This window comes from Phocoena sinus, chromosome 6 (genome assembly GCF_008692025.1).
Source record: "Phocoena sinus isolate mPhoSin1 chromosome 6, mPhoSin1.pri, whole genome shotgun sequence".
NCBI classification, from domain to species: Eukaryota; Metazoa; Chordata; class Mammalia; order Artiodactyla; family Phocoenidae; genus Phocoena; species Phocoena sinus.
The window spans coordinates 28,324,380-28,343,365 of NC_045768.1; the positions used below are offsets into that span (position 1 = coordinate 28,324,380).

Genomic DNA, 18,986 nt, shown 5'->3' on the forward strand with positions numbered 1-18,986 from the left:
TGGGCCTTCCCCGACCAGGGTTTGAACCGAGGCCCCCTGCAGCGGAAGTGCAGAGTCCTAACCACTGAACTGCCAGGAGATTCCTTCTCAGACCTCTTTCAATAGTTTCATTGTGGTACCAGACTTTTTCATGAACTCAGAGAAATCAGTTTTTCATTTGCACTGTCATTTTTTTTTTACCTCAATAATGTTTTAACTCTGAATAAAATAATTTTATTTATTGAACAGGTTTTTTCCCCTGGGCAATTCTTCAGATATTGCGTGTGTTCATGTGTGTGTCCGCCTTGATTGAGTCCTCAGTTGCATCAGTGAACTCTCAGATTCTCACTGACTTTCTCTTTGCAAGAAGAACACGTTAGTGTACATAATTATGTCCACCTGTGTCATCTCTGCGATGTCCTCTGTCCCGGCCAGCTTTGTCGTGTTCCTGATCCAGGGGTGTGTCAGCAAATAGAAGCACCTGTAGTTCATCAGTGGAGTGAAGCCCATCATTCTACTGGCTCTCCAATTCTGTCTAGGACATGGTAAGAATGCTGGTCTGCCGCTGCTTTATAAACCTCCAATAGGGCTCTGGATTGGATGGATGAAAGGGCCCCTGGCCATCACCAGGAAATGTTCTAGCTAGTCCAAAGATGAATGAAAGAGGAAAAGGCAGACCCAGTTGTACACTTTCATGTGACCAAACATGGCCTTAAGCACACGGCAGATTGTATATATAGGCTTTTATTAGGACAGACATTTCCATAATTATAAATCTCATTAAAACAAACAGATGACCTAACACAACACTGAAAATCAACTATACTTCAATTAAAAAAAAAACCAATTAGATGACCAAGTATCTTTATTAAACAGTGATCCAAAATGAAGTAAAAATTAGTAAAATTAACTGTAAATGAAGACACTGCAAGCACATAAACCAACGAGTTATCAATGTGCTTTAATACCAGGATCTAATAACATTATTTTCCAAGTAATTGATTAATTATTATTGTAAAAACCATTATTAACATAAATGACACAGATGATACTGTACTTTTCTGTAGTAAAGAAATATTTAATGGATTTTTTTATGGATCCCAATTGGTATTATATAGAAAACCTTACTGAACAAAAACTTCTATAATCTCAGAAAAGACATGATGAAAAGGTTGATAATTTATGCATATAATTTAACTATACTATCACAGGTATGGAAATGTAACAATCATTTGTATGTCAGAAAATGGTATAAAAGCAGAGGGTTGTCAAAATAGAGAACAAGAGATATTCTGAAACAAATGAAAAATCAAGATACTGTAGTAATGGCAACTATTTTTTTTTTTTTTTTTTTTTGGCAACTATTTTTAATGTGTGACAGATACTGAAATACCAAGGGGAAAATGAACAGACTGTTTCCTGAAGTGGTGGTGACAGTGGATACAGAGTAGCTTTTAAAAAATGCAAGGGATATAGCAAATTAGCTTACCACCTCCTTCAAATCAAAGTGAGAATCTCTTGGAAGAATTTAAGCACCATTAACAGACACATCTTATGGCAGTTCATGCAATGCTTTGTATTTCCATGGAAAACTATTTCAATGGTGAATATGACGTAGGAATCAGAAGCATATTTTGCTGAGACACTAGGTAATTGACACTTTCCCGAACTGAAAAAAAAATTCATAAGAAGGTATATAAAGTTGTTGACTAAATGAAATTTGTTCTAAGAATAACTCGTACCTAGTGAAATAGCTTACCAGCTGCCACAACTCTGGGATCCTCATGAGACTGGTGTCTCCCAGCTGCTCGGCTATCTGCACTCTCGTTCCACCAAAGAACATGAACTGCAGAAATAAATAAACCAGAAATAGATTGTAAAGACTGTGGCATTGCTCAAATAAGAAAGACAGAAACATTAATCAGAAGCTAAAAGTCCTATTCTTTAAATCAAAATAGTGATTATCAAAAAGGTAGCACTAAGTATGTTAGTGATAAGATTTCAGAGGAGTCAAAGATTTGGGAGAGAAACTCATAAATTAATTAGTCAAACTGGTTTAATAGAAGAAGAAACAGAAGGATTTTACTTTATTTTGAAAAAGCAAGATTATAAAAAAGTTATGCTCACTACTGAATATTTGGCTGATGCAAAGAAGAACATTGAAAGTAGCTGAAACTTAACCACCCAGAGAAAACCTTTATTAATATTTGTTGTATTTCTTTTAAAAGGTGAGAAATATAAAATTAGGGTCTTACTGTATATTATACTTTGTAAATGATTTTAAAAAGTCAACAATGAGAAGTTTCTATGACAATGCTGTTAATCTTTAACATGTGAATTCTGCCCCATAGATGTAACAACTTTTTATACCAGCCCCTTATTGTTGATTATTTATATCATTCAAAATAGTGTGGTATTCTACAAAATACTGAAATAAATGTTCTTAAATTATTTAAAAATTTAAAAATAATGACCATGTAATACGTGTTGGCTGTATAGATTTTGGAAAATGCAAATAAATAAAAAGAGAAAGCAGGAATAGTTTCTAATCCTACCACCCAGAATTCACCACTTTGCTATTTTGGTTTATCTTTTCCATATTTATGTATATATGTATGTATTTTTACATTTTCATGTATTTAAAGACACAGCATATATGTTTATGCTTATATGAGACACATGATGTATATGATGTATATGTGTGTCTGTGTATTACAAGTATATACATAGGGTCATACTACATTGTTTCTAAAGTTTCCTTATCATAAACAATGCTGACAAAAACCTCCTTAGAGCAGCACCTATCATGTATATTTATAAAGATAACAATGTCAAAGACAAATCACTACTTATATTTATTGGGTGCGTCCTATGTGCTAGGCCTGGCTCTAAGCGTTTTGCATGTATTAACTCATTTAGTCTTCACAAGAATCCTAGGCGGTAGGTTATGATTATCATTATTTTATCAATGAGCAATGTAAGGCACAGAAAGGTTAAGTAACTCACTCCAAGTCACAAAGTTAGTAAGCGGTGGAGCTGGGATTCAAACCCAGGCAGTCTGGATCTCATTATTTCCTCAGTGTAAACTCCTAAAATGAAAATTGAGAGAACCAAAGGGAATCTCTTACATAGGTACAGTGTACATACTATATGTTGTCCAGAAACGATGCACTGATTTATACTCGGCATATTACTATTCCCTTTTCTCCACTGAGAATGAATTTAAGATTAAAAAGTGTGCCTACTCATTTTCAGTTTTTTCTTATAGAAGTTATGTTCATTATAAAAATTAAAATACCACTTAAAAATTATTTTCATCATTCAAGTGACCACTATATATTTTATATTCTTTCAAATTTCCTTCCTGTGTAACTGAACACGCCTATACAGCTATGCATATTTCCTAGAATACTGGCAAAAATAATTTTAAAATTAAGGCTTTTCATTTATATTGCTGAATTTTGTGGTGGGGAATTATTAAGCCAGTATATGCTACACAGTAGGGGTACTTATTTTTTCCCAGCTTCTCTGGTACTATATCCATATAAGTATGTCTTTATTTGGTGAAAATGGCATCTCCTCATAGTCTTAATCTACATCTTCCTAAATATATATTTAGTAGTCATCTGTACATCTACCTTTGCATATGTTTTTACATTTCTTTTTGCTTTTGAATTTCATTTCTGGTGTCTTGCGGCATGCAGAAAGATTGAGCCTTTTTATAAAAAATTCATCACTTGATTTTTTTGCCTTCATTGTTTTCATTTGTTTTTTGGTTTAGAAATATAGTTCTCATCCATATTATTTTAAAAAAGCATCTAGGGGGACCTCCCTTGTGGTCCAGTGATAAAGAATTCACCTTCCAATGCAGGGGACGCAGGTTCGATCCCTAGTCGGGGAATTAAGATCCCACATGCCTTGGGGCAACTAAGCCCACGCACTGCAATGAAGAGCCCGTGTGCCGCAACTAAGACCTGATACAGCCAAAAAAAAAAAAAAGCATCTATATTTTATTTTAGTAATTTTATGACTTCTTTTCTTCTACATTAAAATCTATAATCCATTTGAATTTTATTTTAGCATGTGGTATGAGATAGACATCTAATAATTTTCATAATTTTTCTCCTCTTCGTATATTTTCCGGCTTGAAAATATTTTTTTCTGTATATTTGGATTCTTTTCTTAGGATGTATTACTAGAAGTTAAATTTCTGGGTAAAGATCAGATGCTCAGTTTTGAATATGTTAGGTTTGAGATGTCCACTGGACATTCAAGTAAGGAAGTTGAGGAGGCAGATGGAAATAATGAATTAGCTATTCTTGGTCATTCATCCTTCCAGATGAACTATACATGCATTTTCTAGAGTTTGCCACAAAAAACTCTGTGAAATTCAGATTGCAGTAACTTTAAAATTTAACGTTAAAAGCCTCAAATAGGTGTTTATTAAGTAAAGATATGCACTATCTATCTGTCTGCCATATGTTAGTCTCAGTGGAGTGTTAGGAAGTCATTAATCATGCGTATGCATTATTTCTAGCATATGTATGAATATGAATATATATGTATACACATATATACATTCACCTACATATATATGAATGACACAGGAATAGAAAGACCAAAATGTTAACAGTATTATCTCTAAGTAGTGGAAAATGGTTTTTTTCCACCTTTGGTCATGGCCATGATATTTAGTCTCTGTAAAAATATGTATTACTTTTTCATTCAGAGACAAACACTCTATCCCAAGTAATGTTATTTTTAAAAATCAATAAAAATATATTTAGAGGAAAAAAAAGATGAACAGATTTTTCTTAGGCTCCTTGCAGTTTTTAAATTTTATCATTTTGATATATCATGGAAAACAGCAGTTCAACATTTGGAAAAGCCTTCATAAGTGGTTAACATCCTAAATAAATATTACGTAAAACAGGTATTTTCAACCCTTAAAATGACAAAAAGCCCTAAATATTTGGCAATAAAAATGAAATACATGGCATAATCAAAAACAGTGACAAAATACTGAAGGAACTTAGTAGGTCACCAGTACACTTTAAATTTCATAGAAGAAATGGACCACTGTACCTCTGTTGAGTGCTCCATATTCTGTATGGAAAACTCCAATTAGTTTTGAGTAGCCTAGATCGACATGGGCATTAACTGCTCTTTTAAATGTGTCACCCCACAGAGCTGGCCCACCAGGTTTCATCTGAAAAGTTACCAGCTCGTAGACTCCTGGAATAGGGAGAAAATAAATTACAAAAGATATTCAAGAAATTTCTCATCAGGTTAGCATGGTTCCAGTGGAAGGCTAGTCTACATATACAGATTTGGAGGGTCAAACATAAAAATGTTTATGTACACATACTTATGATTTCTTTGCATTTCTTGCATTTTTCCTAGCTTTTATATTTAGAAAGTCTCCATGTTTAAGGGTGAGTTATTAAGCTTATCATAGAGAACAAAGAAAAAGAAAGCTATTATCAGAACGATTTTTAATCTATAAAATTAGTCATTTAAACAAATATTGACAATTTATGATAGGATTAGGATTTTTGAGCTGCCTGAGTCCAATTCTAGGTAAGAAATGAATAAGAAAAGTATTTTCTGATCTCATATATTTCCTTCTTTCCAATTCTGAGGAAACACTTTTTTGTTTGTATAATTTCCCTACACAGGTTTCCATTTCTAACAGGAACAGCCAGCAAACAAAGGACCCAAAGTGATATGTGAGATTTTGACGGGAAAAAAGATGAAGAAGGTGGTTTTATTGTTCCTAAATATCCAGGTAAACACTTGAAAATCAGTTTACCTTCTGGTCAGAAGTATGGAGCAGGTAGAAAAAAAGAAACTAGGGAACAAGTAGATTTCAGAAGTAAAAGGTAAAAAAGTACAAAGCAACTAAAGAATTATAAACAACATAGAGGCAGATAACCAAGATGTGACACTGTTCTAGGAGCCACTAAGTTCATGTAGCCAGTGCTGAAGGCTGAGGGGAGGTCCAGGTAGATAGGATCCAAATAAGACATTTCAAATCTCTTGTCATCTAAGATACACTACAAAGTTGGGATTATGGGGGAAAGAAAAATTAGTTTATGCTTTTAAAAAGTTTGCCTTTTGTTTAAAATTAGGTTGAGGTAAATATTTCCCTTAAGTCAGTAAGAAAGTGAAATCAGCAAGAAGATAAATCTTTAATAATTATTTTCAAACTGAGGAATAAGAGGAAAACAAGTTAAACCACAGTAATTCAGCTTAACAGTTTAAATTAATCCATCCCCCCCCAGTTTTACAAGCAAAGATACACTTGTTTTTAGATTAACTGTAATTTGTGTAAAAAAAATACTAAGTTATGAGAAAATATCATACATTTCCCTTTACCTACCTATACATGTGTTCTGTGTTCTAGATCCCCAACTTCTCAACCTTTCTTCCCACGTAAACTTTTCATATTCATACCTAAACTTTAACAGTTTTTCCAAATTGGAAAAAAATTCATTATTTAATGCTCATTGTTTTAATTGTAAGCAAAAAGTTCAAATTCATTTTTATCTCTATAATCACAATATATTCCGATATAAAAACAAAGGATTACTTTTTCCTACAGAACTTTAGTTTTTTTTTATAGCTTAAAATCTTCAGTATGTTCTTCATTAAAATTCAGTGTAATTTGGAGAGGCGAACTTACCTTCTTTGGGTGGTTTTTCTAATTTGCACCATGGCACCAGATAAGTAATTTCACTCTCTTGTTTATCAGTAAGACCCATAACTGGAATGAGTAATTGTTCTCGCCATTCCTTATCATTGGCCAAGGCTTTCCGAACTTCAGTTTGATGAGCAAAATTGTCTATGGGAATAACAGGAGTAAGAAAAATAAAACTTTTTGATTTAAAATCACCTGTACACCTTTAGTATATATAATATTGTATATCAACTATACATCAATAAAAAAATAAAATCACCTGTACTATTTCTGGGTTTCATTCAATTTAGCAAATGTTTATTGAGGCCACATAAGGACAATATGTTATATCACTAGAGATACCAACATAAGTCGTTAGTTGCTCATGGTCTAAAAGGGGAGTGGCAATGTAAACAACCAATGATGTCATATAGTAATGGGCTTCATAGGTGCTACCATTTAGTAGGTAGTTGTGAGACTTAGGTAAGTTATTGAATCATTCTGTGCCTGTCTCTTATTCTGTGAAATAGGGATAATGATATAGGATCTACCTCCAGGGCTGTTGTGAGGATTAAAAGAATTGGTACATGAAAGGAGCTTAGAACAATGTTTGACACCAAATGAGTACTCCATATATATTATTTATTCTTATTACTTGAGGCATTTAAGTTATAGTGTTAGAGAAAGACTGTTTCTTCAGTAGTGCTGGTGGTGGGTAGTCAGGTCAAGGTACAACTGAAATAAATTTAACATAAATGAAATTAAGATTTGCTTTTTCAGCCTCTTTGAACAAACAGCTTCCAAAGAAACAGTGCTAATTCTTACTTATTGACACCCATTCTTTTTACCCAGTACTGTTTCTCCTGTTTGTTACCCAAACAGGTATATACATTTAATAACATATAAGCCTAGTACTATATTTATTATTAGGGCCTAAGGTTAATGGTAAAAGAGTTTTCTATGGTTTATGCTAGAGATAAGGAATAACATCTATCTTAGAGCTTAAGTAAGTTATATCACGATCTTACTAGTAATTTTCTTAATGGGACATAATTCTCCTTGTTGCACATTAAAGCGTAAATTGTGTTTTAATGGGGTTTGTCCTATTACAACAGGGAAATCCTCTAAACTATGGCCATGTTAAATATAGAATGAGCACTTTTCACAATAAAGTATGTGATGAATATTAACTCTGGACACTATTATGACTCTTAACTTGATGACCAGACACCACATGAAATTATTAAAAGTTCTCTGGATATCATCAAGTCCTGTGTGGACTTCGGAAAGATTAGACACTGGTGTAACAATCTGGGGATTCCTGTAACCTGTTCTTCGTTGTCTACTAAACCAGCAGTAAGTCAACTTCAATATGGGGAGAATTCTAATTCCTTTGCCTTTACTTCCCTAGAGCAGCATAATGATAGTGAATTCCCTGAAACCTTGGGGTATACAAACAAAAGTAGTTCCCTAAATTTAACAAATTATTCATTCTGAGTTGGGTGAGGCCTGGAAGTTAACTATTATCCCCATGAACCTCAACTAACCTAAATTAGAAACATTGAATTATTTCTACTAAAATCCTGATATCCAGTTGCAGATTCAACAATAAGAAAAAATAACTCTCCCTTTTATGATCTCTACCCACTTGGGCTCTTGCAGTCAATGCTTAAAATTTTCATAAATGCTCTATACAGTAAACCATTCTACGTTCTTTCTGAGCATTAAAGGCTAGTTCACAATTTCATGATTTGAAATATGAGATGTCACACTTTCCCAATGATGATACATAGGAATTTGGGCAAAAGTTGTTAGAGGTACCAGTGGGAGGAGTAATCACTGAATTCATTTTTTGTTGTTGTATTTGTTGTTCCTTTCTTTAAAAGTTGAATTTAACCTGCGTGTATTTATAGTAACATAGACCCAAGAGGTAAGTGTCCTGTAACATTTTAAAAGAGTGAAAATCTATACTGAATACTTAAGCTGGAAAAATCATACCATACTTCCAAATATGAAACACTTTATCGATCCTGCCTCCAAGTTCTACAGTCCAGAATCCAACCAATTCAGAGTGAGCTGTCTGAAGATGTATGTTTTTCTTAACATTTTCCAGAAACTCATTCATCTTTGAAGGTTTAATGCAATAAGTACGAAACTCATAGAATGTTCCATCGTATTGTCTGGGGCCTGTAGCAAAAGATGAACACACCTGAAGAAACAAAGGCAAATTTAAGTATTTGGGGACCTTAAGGCTTATAATGTCATGTTACAACCAAATTTCAATCTGCAAAGAAGGGACACTCATTAGACTCATACTCCATGTTTGTACCTCTGTTGTCATCTCTCCTTAGAATTTGCTGAGAGATGTTAATAAAGATAAGTACTCTTAAGTGTGCTGAATATACAGCTAATGCTTCCTAGCAGGGGTCCCTTAGCCACCTTTTCATGAAGTTAATCATAAGAAGGCACTAGGGTCTTAATGAGAGTCCTTTATCCAAGAACTACAACTAGGGTTCTAATTAATTACAAATGGTTTACCTTATTTATCCAATAGTCTATCTTTAGTCAATATGTGTTACAGTTATATATTTAAATGAACTTTATAAAATATACAGGTGTTCTGGCAGTAATGATGGAAATACGTTTACTTGCAGAAAGATCTTTAGGTTTTTTTTTTTTTAAATGTAAGTTTCAATTCAGGTCAAAGTATTTTCCAAATTCAGTGACGTACATCACTGGTAAAAGAACTGGAATGTAACTAATGTTAAAGGGAATCCATAATCTATTAAATTACACATGCTGGTAGACTGTATTAATTCTATAAAGGAAAAATCAACAGGTCAGAACTGTCTGAATCATTATTGGGTTTAATTATAGATGCAGTGTGAAGGGCATTTAATCCATCCAGTTATACTAGGTTGATGGAAATATCCTTTAAGAACCATTAGTTCTTTTTGTATTAGAGGTATGGTCACTATATAAATTTTTGCTGTGTTTAATCTTCTGAGTCTTAGTGAACTTAACTTTAGGTAGGAAATTACCTGCCAGAAATTATCCCATGAATGTAAATGTGTGTGTATGTAAATATGTACATGCACACGTGTATACACACACTCATATGGCATTTGTGTTTACGATTTCATGTTATTGTAGTTTTGGATATCATGTGCCAGTTCCTGAAGCTGGTTAATCAGAATTATCTAATACAAATGTTGGTACAAACAAAGCTATGGACAAATTTTGGGCTCGGGCTTATGTTGACCAGCTGGTATGTCAAATGAAACCAGTAGGCTCCTTTCTCTGACATATTTTTGGTTATAACACAAAATTGCCTATGTATGTGATTTAATTGTGCATAATGTCATATTTATAATTAGCTACTTGAGTTCATTCCACTCATGTCCCCTATGAGTTATATTCCGATTGCCCAAGTGTCTAAGCTTACAATGAAAGCAGGTATTCCCACCAAAAACAACTGTAGCTATGCCTACTTTTGGTGGACATATTTTTTTGTGTCATTTTAACCAAATTCTAATAAGACAATATTACACAAATAAACAACTGCCTGGTATAATAGTTTAATAAGTATTGTAAATAATATATATCAGAAAATGAGCCAGTGGGTATTTGTAACAGTTGCTTTTTTAGTTGATTTTTCAGGAATTTGTATTGATACTTGGAAACAAGTATGTGGTCAAGGCACATAATTTTGTTATCTTTCACAAGAGAAAGAAGTAACAAAGGAAGCCCAGGGAAAGCTTAAACAGCAGTTCAGATAAGAATGTGTGTGCTCGGGGGAGGTGATTTTTGTTGCAGGGCAGAAACTAGAACTGTGCTGGGAGAAGAATCATGAGTACTTCAAGCTCCCTTATATTCATGTCAGGGCTCATTTTCAGCAGCAATAACTTCCAAGTCACCTATAAGAGAGCATTTGATCGACATTTAGTAAAGTCAAAGTTCAGGATAAAGTTGTAAGGAATAATTTTGGCCCTGCCCCGGTAGAGAGACTCAGTATAAAGGCTGTATTGCTAATCTTGAGTGATGGGGCCATTATGGCTCCTCTTTAGTCTTTACAGAAAGTCAGTCTCTATGTAAATCCCCTTCTTGTCCTATTGCTTGAGAAAGGAGTACAAACCTAAACATCAAAAGACAACAACAAAACATCTCTAGCTTAGACTCACAAAACAGGACAATCCACGAAAGTTAAGGCCGAATCACAAAAATCTATTTTGTACATTTCTCATTTAACTTTTAAAATTTATTTAATTCTTATTATTTTTTATATGTCAATGCCAATCTCCCAATTCATCATTTCTCACTTAACTTTAATGAGGTTGTCATCATCATATTTTCTAGGAAGTTCCCGACCCTGCGTGACTTGGGCACAGACTGCAGGAGACAGTGGCAGCTGGGCAGATGCTGCACCACCCGTACGTACCCTAGGCCCCTCTCTGAGGTTCTCTGCAAAATGCTCAGAAGTTTTATTTCATGTATAGTGGGGAGGCCCGTTCTCCTGCTAGCGTCAGGCTGACCTTTTTCTCCTTCACCCTTCAGTCTAGAGGGGCTTGTGGCTTGCCAAAAGTCAGTAGAAGAGGCTGGACCAGTGCCTGGCACAGGGACCAGCGCGGCGAGCCCAAAGGCGCGGGGCGGCAAGAACGCAGCAGCTGGCGCTTCAGGGGTGGGCTCAGGGCCGCCGGGCACCCAGGCTAGAAAACAACCCCATCCATGGTTGTTCCCGAGCCGGCCGTAGGCGACACAGGCAGCCGGTCTTCCCCTAAGGGCACCCTTTCTCCTGCGCGCTCCGGGGTCCTCGCTTCCAGGTGCTGGGACTTGCTCTACAAGTAGGCAGCAGCACAAGGCTCCCAGGTCAGGGAGCGCGAGCCGGGTGGTGCGCCTCCCGGGCGCTCCCCTCCCCTCCCCTCCCCTCCCCTCTCCCGGGATCATTTTGGGCGCGTCCCCGGGGCGGGTACCTGAGGCGCCAGGGTCCGAGCGGCCAGAGCCTTAGTCAGGCTCTTTCCGAGGGCAAGCATGGCGCGGCTTCGAACGCCGAGAAGGGCCGCGGCCGGGATTCTTCCTTAAACTCCTCCTCCTCTGGCTTCCCGACTAGCAGGGAGCGACACCTGCACAACGGCCGGACGCAGGCTCGGGGCGGGGATCCGCGGGTCAGCTCCGCCTCACGCCCGGGGTTGGGGCGCGGCCGGAGAACCCAGTGCGTAAGGCGTCCGCCTGGGGCCGGCTCCGACGCCTTTTGGTGTCACCTTTCGCCCTTCCTGGCTCCTTTGTTTCCCCAAAAGTTCTCGCCCCCATCGTCAAGAGTGATATTAGAATTAGCTGAATGCTGAGGTCGTTCCTGTACCACCTGTCTGGACACATCGCCTCATCTCCAAGAGCTCTTGCATACAATCAGTAAAAGTTCGTGTGTAGAATGAGAGTGTGTATGATCATTGGGAAGGCAGTATGGATGCGTGTGTGCGTCATGCTTTGCATTTTAAATCGCGGACGTGTTTGCAGCGGTCAGTTTTAGTCGGGTGATTCACGTGTAGCTAAAGACTAGTGATTCTTCCCTTTTGTTCATTAAGTGCATTTTCTCCCTATTGCCACCCCCAGTATGACCTTGTAAGGCTCCTAATAATGATATAGATTGTATTTCTCAGGAGCTCAGAGGAATGGGGGCCCGAACTAGATTCGAAAATTCAAATTTAAATATATATAGTTTGAATCAAATAGTTTTTAAACCTTAAAAGCAAAACAGCAGACCTCTGATCTTGTCCTTATTCCTGAAATTGGTCCCCAGAGTAGTTAACTTTCAACATTTTCAGCTGTTTCTTGTAGAGCTTGTTTATTATTATGTAAACGTCATTATATGCCTTTTCTGGTGTTTCTTGATATTTTCAGTTGTAGATAGTGTCTGTTGCTTGGAAAATGAGGATTTAGGTCTGTTACATACCACTACCCCAAAATACACTTTCTTTCCTGCATCTGATAATGCTTACATTAAGAATAGATAATTGTAACGTTATTAATTTGATTATATTGATGTTTACATAATTACTAATTACATTACCTTCTAAACATATAAATACACTAAATCCAATTACACAATCATTACATTCATGCACACATTGAAGTAATATTGCTTATACTGTTAAGACTAGGGAATTATTACAAGGCTATTGTCTGTGGTTGTATTGGTTGTGCCTTTGCAAAGACTTTTGAATCATCTGTTGACAGGAAGGGAGGCTTTTTCAAGTTAGTAATTCCAGAGGGTGATGAGTCAGTTTTTCTAGTGGATGAGCGTCCATTTCTAACGAAGCAAGACAAAAAAGCATCATCTGTGCCTGGACTGGATCCTTATGTTTAAATTTATTTTCTGAGGCTTTTCCCCCCTAGAATTAACAATTCATTCCGTCATTCAACCCATATTAATTAAACTCTTTTATGCTTCAGGCACTTTTCCAAAGACTGGGGTGCAGAGGTGAACAAAAGTCAAAGTTCGGGTTCTCTTGGAGCTTCTAGGTTAGTGGAAACAAAAACAAATGAAGGAAAAATATGTCAAGGCTTAATAAATATGATGAGTAAAAACAAGTAGGATATGGAGAATAGAAAGTGCTGGAGGGAGGTAGCAGAGACTGCTAGCTATTTCCCAATAACCATTCTTCTCCCACCCCACCTTTTTTGAAAATTAGCAATAGAACCCTTGCAGCTTGGTGCAGCCTTGTGACTAAGTCCTGGCTAGTGAGATGTGTTAATGCATTTATGACCTACTGTAAGTGGTCTTAAAGCAGTGCAGGAGCGGTTCTTGCCCTCTTTGTTTCTTTCTTATTTCTGCTTGCTGGAATTTGGAGTAATGGCTTGAGTTCTTGGACTATGAGGTAGAAACCACGTGCTGAAGATGGCAGAGCAAGAGAGAAGCAGTCTAGGTTCTGACACCATGGAGCACCATACTAGGAGCCCTGAACTGCCTATCTCTGGACTTCTTTTTTACAAGAGAACATTTTTCTAGTGTAAGCCACTGCTTTGTGGCTTAAACCTATGATCTTAATCAATAGGAGAGTGACTATTTCTTTTTCATTTGTTCTATTATTTTCATTATACCCATCACTTATTAATCACCAAATTCTTTGCCTAAATAAATTTCCTCTCAATATGCTTAAACCCATTAATCAGCTTGTTAGTTTCATCTTCTGGCATTATCTTCCGGGGGTCCTTTGTTCTCTTGCTCCAGTGTGGGCTAATTGTTTTTTAAGATAGAATGGTAGTGATTCTGGGATCTCCTCTCACTGATATCCTGGGGGATCTCGTTTGCCTTGTGTTGGACCTCCTGTTGCCAGGATTTGGTAGCTTTTTTATTCGAGACTTGAATTTCTAAAAATGTTTTATTCTACCAAATCTCTTGATTCATATGTTGGTTGGGCATAAAATTCTACATTGGAAATAATGTTTCCTTATAATTTCAAAGGCAATTCTCCATTGTAGTATAGCTTTTAGTAAGAAATTCATGGCATGCTGATTCCTGCTTCTTTGTATGTGACTTGTCTCTCTATAAAATCAAGGGAAGGAGTCTGCATAGATTCTTCTCAACAGACTGTGTGAGTGATATAAAGAATATGAGTTTGGAGCATACACACCTGGATTTGAATTCCGGTTCTGGTAGTTATTGGCTGTGTAACCTTGGGTAAGTTACTCAGTTTCTCTGAGCCTCTGTTACCTTGTTTGTTATTGGGGATAATTAAACTACTACCTAGGGTTGTAAGAATAATTAAATGAGAGAATCTCATTATAGTACTCTCCCATAGAATTAATCACTCAGATTAATTTCTGCACTGAACCCCCAGAATATTAGAACCAGGGGCATCATTGGAATCTTTCACTTTTTTAAGGATAAATTTCTCAGCAATAAATGCATTAAATTGTATAATTTTGAAACTGAAAGGGACACTAGAAATACTTTGTTGAAAGAAGTAATTTTACACTTTTATTTTGCTAGTGGTGAAAATAAGCTCCAAGAGGGCAAGTGACTTGTTGATGGTTACACAGTAATTTAGAACTCAAGTCAGACATAAAGGCCTTGTCGTTGGTCACCTGGGGTGCTTGCAAACAACCTAGCTCTTCATGTACCAACAACTCTGACCCCTACGAACTGTGCCCCTCCCAATTCTCTACTCGTTTTGAAACATAAGGTGCATCCTGACACTCTCCACCAGGTTTCAGCACGTTGAGTATAAAATGCAGACTCTTCGCAGGCCTGTGTCCTGTGGCTCCGCCTCCCTCTACTCCTCAGCTCCCATCACTCTGCCTCGCAGGTCATCACATTCCAGCCCCACTGCCTTCCTGTTGTTCCTTAAACGTAAAAGCTCATTTCTTTTGTGGGACTTTGTACCTACACTTTCTATTGCCTTTGCTCATAGTGTTCTTTCTCCCCAAATCTTTTCCTGGCTTGTTTTTCCTAATCGTTTATGCCTTGGAAGAAGTTATCACCTTCTCAGGGAGCGTAGTCACTCTTCTCATGCACTGCTTTATTTTTGGCTAAGTGATATAATTATTTGTTTACTGTCCAATTTCTCTATAGGATTGCAAACTCCTTGAAGGTAGGGACTTTTTCTTATTCACCCAGACTCTCAAACATGCAGAACAGTGTCTGGCATGTAGTAGCTGCTCAGTGAATGTTTGCTGAGTGAAGACATGGGCGGTAGATTGGATTGACTTGAGTTCAGTATACGAGTATTTAAGCCCTCTTTGTGTTCCATCACCCCAACCGTAAAATGAGTCTGCAGCTTACAAACCGATGGCAGCGGGGAGGGGGGCATAAAATAACCAAAAGGTGAGGGTATAGATGCACGTTTGCAGTTGTTATTGGTTGGTCCTGTGCTCTGAGGCAATAGGAGAGGCCAGGCCCTCTTGGGTGATCCTACCTTTGACGTCCCTTTGCAGAGACGTGCCCTGCTCAGTGGGGGAGGAGGAGTGGACCACCACCCCCGTCCCCCAGACCATCGCGGAGCTCTTCCGAAACAGGAACCGGACGATGGAGAACCCCTCCCCCGCCTGCCTGTGTAGCAGCGACAAAATCAAGAAGATGCTGCCTGTGTGTCCCCTGGGGGCTGGGGGGCTGCCTCCTCCACAAGTGAGTCACTTTCAGGGTGTGACCGTTCAGGTGGGGTGCAGGGTGGGCTTGGGGAGAAGGAATCGGTGATCTGCCGTGTCAGGAGGGTCTCTTTCAGTCTTGATTCTTGTCATAGGGAAAAGCATGTGAGTTTTGAGAGGAGGGGCCTTGGAGCACATTGTTCCTGTATCTGAGGGAGCTTAGCCTGCTTCTCTCTTTTGAAGTCAGCCAGTTTCCTTACTGGTTCGAGGTCCAACCAGAATACAACACTCTGGATCAGTGAGCTGTGGAAGGCACACTGTGGACTCTCCCCCAGTGGTGGTGTCACGGGACAGGCTGTGACAAGCCCAGCTTCATCTCTGCCTCTGCCACAGATGAGCTGGTGACCTTGGACAGGTCACGCTGAGTCCCTGGGCCTGTTTCCTCACCGCTGAATTAGGGAGGCTCGCCCATAAAACTTCTGTGGGTCTTACAACTCTGACATCCTCTGAAACTCTGAGTGTGGGAAACAGTTCTGAGCCATTTTTTCTGAGAATGAGTTCAGGAAGAGGCTTGCTTTTGATGTCTCTCTGCTGGCTTATCAGCATCCAGGTTGCAGGGTGAGGAGAAGGAATTTCAGATGGTGTTGAAAACTTACAGCAGTCCTTCCTGATTGCGTTTCTTTAACATAAGAGCTCTTCTCTTCATCAGTATAACTCCAATGAACAAAAGAATTCGCTAGGCATAGTCAACGGTACTGCTCCCTGAAAACCTTTTGTAACCATAAAGAATGATACTTCACGGTTTATTCTGATACTTCATAGTTGTTCAGAATAATTTGCTGGGGCTCTCCTTGGCTTGCCATAATGGCCCTGCTGAGAGCAGAGTGGACCAGACCTTGGTGGCTGGCTGATGGCAGAGCCTGGGCCCTGTGGGCAGAGTCTGGTCACACTGTGGTACATGTTTGAGGGACATGTGTCATTGTTGTCCTTGATTTGTTTTCTGTCCCAATTCTGCCCCATAAAGACACATGTGCTCAGTTTACTTTGAATTTAAAAAGCTTCTAGCTCAGTCATATCTCAGTAAATAAGGTTGTTTTTAATTAGTTTAATCCAAAGTGTGAGTCTCATATCTTAGTTACACTTTTCTCCCAAATCAGATTCATAAAGGGTGCTACGGATTTAAGGACAGTTTCTCAGGCTTTTTACATGGACCCACGAAGGAGTTGGATGGAAGAAGTGGTATTAAAAGCATTTACTTTCACTGCTTTTCAACTCATTTGTCCCTCTGAGTTTTGAAGGAATAGGTGGTACTCAGAAGAAAAGAAGGAAGAATCGTTGAAATCTTCATACCTTCAGGAAAATGAGATAACTTACATGGCTGCCTCACAACATAGCTCTCTGAGCAGCATAGTCTGGGACATCTACAGTGGCTCTCATGCTGGGAGAGAGCCAAGGCCTGTGTGTAAGTCCTTCAGGTCTTTCTGGTCAGTGTCCCTCACTGCTCGTACTGATTCCCCATTCGTTTACCCTACGATCCAGGTTCAGGCCTGAGCCACCATAGTTGGAGGAGCATCTGTGAGATGAATGAGTATTCTTTCTTCAACATCTCAGATGTCTAACTTTGTCTATAATCAAGCCCAGCCTCCTCCCCTTCCCCATTTAGCTTCTGTTAGCGCCCTGGGCAGAAATAATAGGAGTTAAGAGGTTGCCAGAATCCAACAGAGGAGACTGAGCTGTAACTTTCACCAAATCTAACTTTAGATTTCCTTTAAAGAGGGAATTCATCTAAATGAAGCATGTACAGACTCATGCTGTTATCTGCTACAAAGCGATACTGTGTTCATATTCTCAGTGTTCTAATGTCAGGCTGTACTTTTAGGTATGGTAGGTTTCTCTGGGTGCCAGTACTTCTCAATCATGTCCTCCAAGTCAAAGTTAAGGATGCCATCAAGCAAGCGAAGGAACACTTGTAGCTTGGCAAGTAACAGTATTCATCCCAAAACATGTCAGAAAAAGGGGCCCAGAGTAGTTGGTACATGGGAGTAGACGGCAGGTAAACATGGTCACCTAACAGTTTATTGTTTAAGACTTTTTAAAATACGAAGCCATCACTGGCATCTAGTGATCTTATGCCACTCAAGACTGAGCTCCAGTTAAGACTTGAAAGTGTAGATCCTATACGTGGAGCATGGCAATTATTGTTTCTGCTTATCTCCTACAGAATAATTATATAGGTCAATGGAAGTTTTATATGACCCCTGTATAAAGGGTGTATAAGACCGTTCTTACAACAAGACTCTGTTAGAATTTTTGTTTCTGTTAGATTAATATGCTATACATTGTTTTTTTCCAATTTATTTAGAGCCAGAAGAATTTAACTTATTTGAGTAATTTCACACTAATATTTCTGCATTTATTAAGTTTTCAAACCAAAGCAGTCCTTTGTGTGTGTGAGAATTTACAAGCTGCTGCTCTAATAATGTCAAAAACTGAACCAAAGTGAACCCTGTTAGGCTACTCTCAGACCTTTTTAAAATTAAATTAAATTGAATTAAATTCCATTTATTTATTTAATTTTGGGCCAGACCTTCCCTGACCAGGGATTGAACCCAGGCCCCCAGAAGTGGAAGCATAGAGTCCTAACCACTGGACTACCAGGAAATTCCCTCTCCGACCTCTTTTAATAGTTTCATTTTGGTACTGGACTCTTTCATGAACTCAGAGAAATCAGTTCCGCATTTGAAGTGTCAGGTTATTGACCTGAAAATGATGGTTTAACTCTGAATAAAATCATTTTATTTTATTTATTGAGCCGGTGTTTTTCCCTGGGCTATACTTCAGATATTGCGTGTGTTCATGTGTGTGTCCGCCTTGATTGAGTCCTCAGTTGCATCAATGAACTCTCAGATTCTCACTGACTTTCTCTTTGCAAGAAGAACATGTTAGTGGACATAATTACGTCCGTCTGTGTCATATCTGTGATGTCCTCTGTCCCGGCCAGCTTTGTCATGTTCCTGATCCAGGGGTGTGTCAGCAAATAGAAGCACCTGTAGTTCATTAGCGGAGTGAAGCCCATCATTCTACTGGCTCTCCAATTCTGTCTAGGACATGGTAAGAATGCTGGTCTGCCGCTGCTTTATAAACCTCCAATAGGGCTCTGGATTGGATGGATGAAAGGGCCCCTGGCCATCACCAGGAAATGTTCTAGCTAGTCCAAAGATGAATGAAAGAGGAAAAGGCAGACCCA

The 18,986-nt window shown here is 38.2% G+C and overlaps 1 protein-coding gene across 2 annotated transcripts; it reads right to left on the minus strand.

The window, feature by feature from the left end:
* Positions 1-703: 703 nt before the first annotated feature.
* LOC116755527 (protein NipSnap homolog 3A-like) lies at positions 704-12,499 on the minus strand. 2 transcript variants are annotated; one of them, XR_004350391.1, is made up of 7 exons: positions 11,629-12,499; positions 8,657-8,867; positions 6,665-6,823; positions 5,065-5,214; positions 2,986-3,068; positions 1,739-1,825; positions 704-1,648 (listed from the first exon to the last, which is right to left on the minus strand). XR_004350391.1 is itself a non-coding variant. In XM_032635121.1 (6 exons), the coding sequence occupies exons 1-6, from the start codon at positions 11,686-11,688 to the stop codon at positions 1,572-1,574; spliced, it is 744 nt and encodes a 247-aa protein (XP_032491012.1). In that variant the 5' UTR covers positions 11,689-11,815; the 3' UTR covers positions 704-1,571. The 2 variants fall into 2 exon arrangements, 1 of the variants encoding a protein (XP_032491012.1); XM_032635121.1 differs by lacking the exon at positions 2,986-3,068 and having other exon boundaries at positions 11,629-11,815.
* Positions 12,500-18,986: the final 6,487 nt, after the last annotated feature.

What these genes read in the sequence shown, in the direction of transcription:
- LOC116755527 (XM_032635121.1), bottom strand. Translation starts at nt 11,688, where the DNA reads ATGCTTGCCCTCGGAAAGAGCCTGACTAAGGCTCTGGCCGCTCGGACC. An exon ending in AGAAAAACCACCCAAAGAAG is followed by an intron (nt 5,215 to 6,664) that starts GTAAGTTCGCCT and finishes TCCCTATTCCAG; the next exon opens with GAGTCTACGAGCTGGTAACT. An exon ending in TCCCAGAGTTGTGGCAGCTG is followed by an intron (nt 1,649 to 1,738) that starts GTAAGCTATTTC and finishes TTTTTTTTTCAG; the next exon opens with TTCGGGAAAGTGTCAATTAC.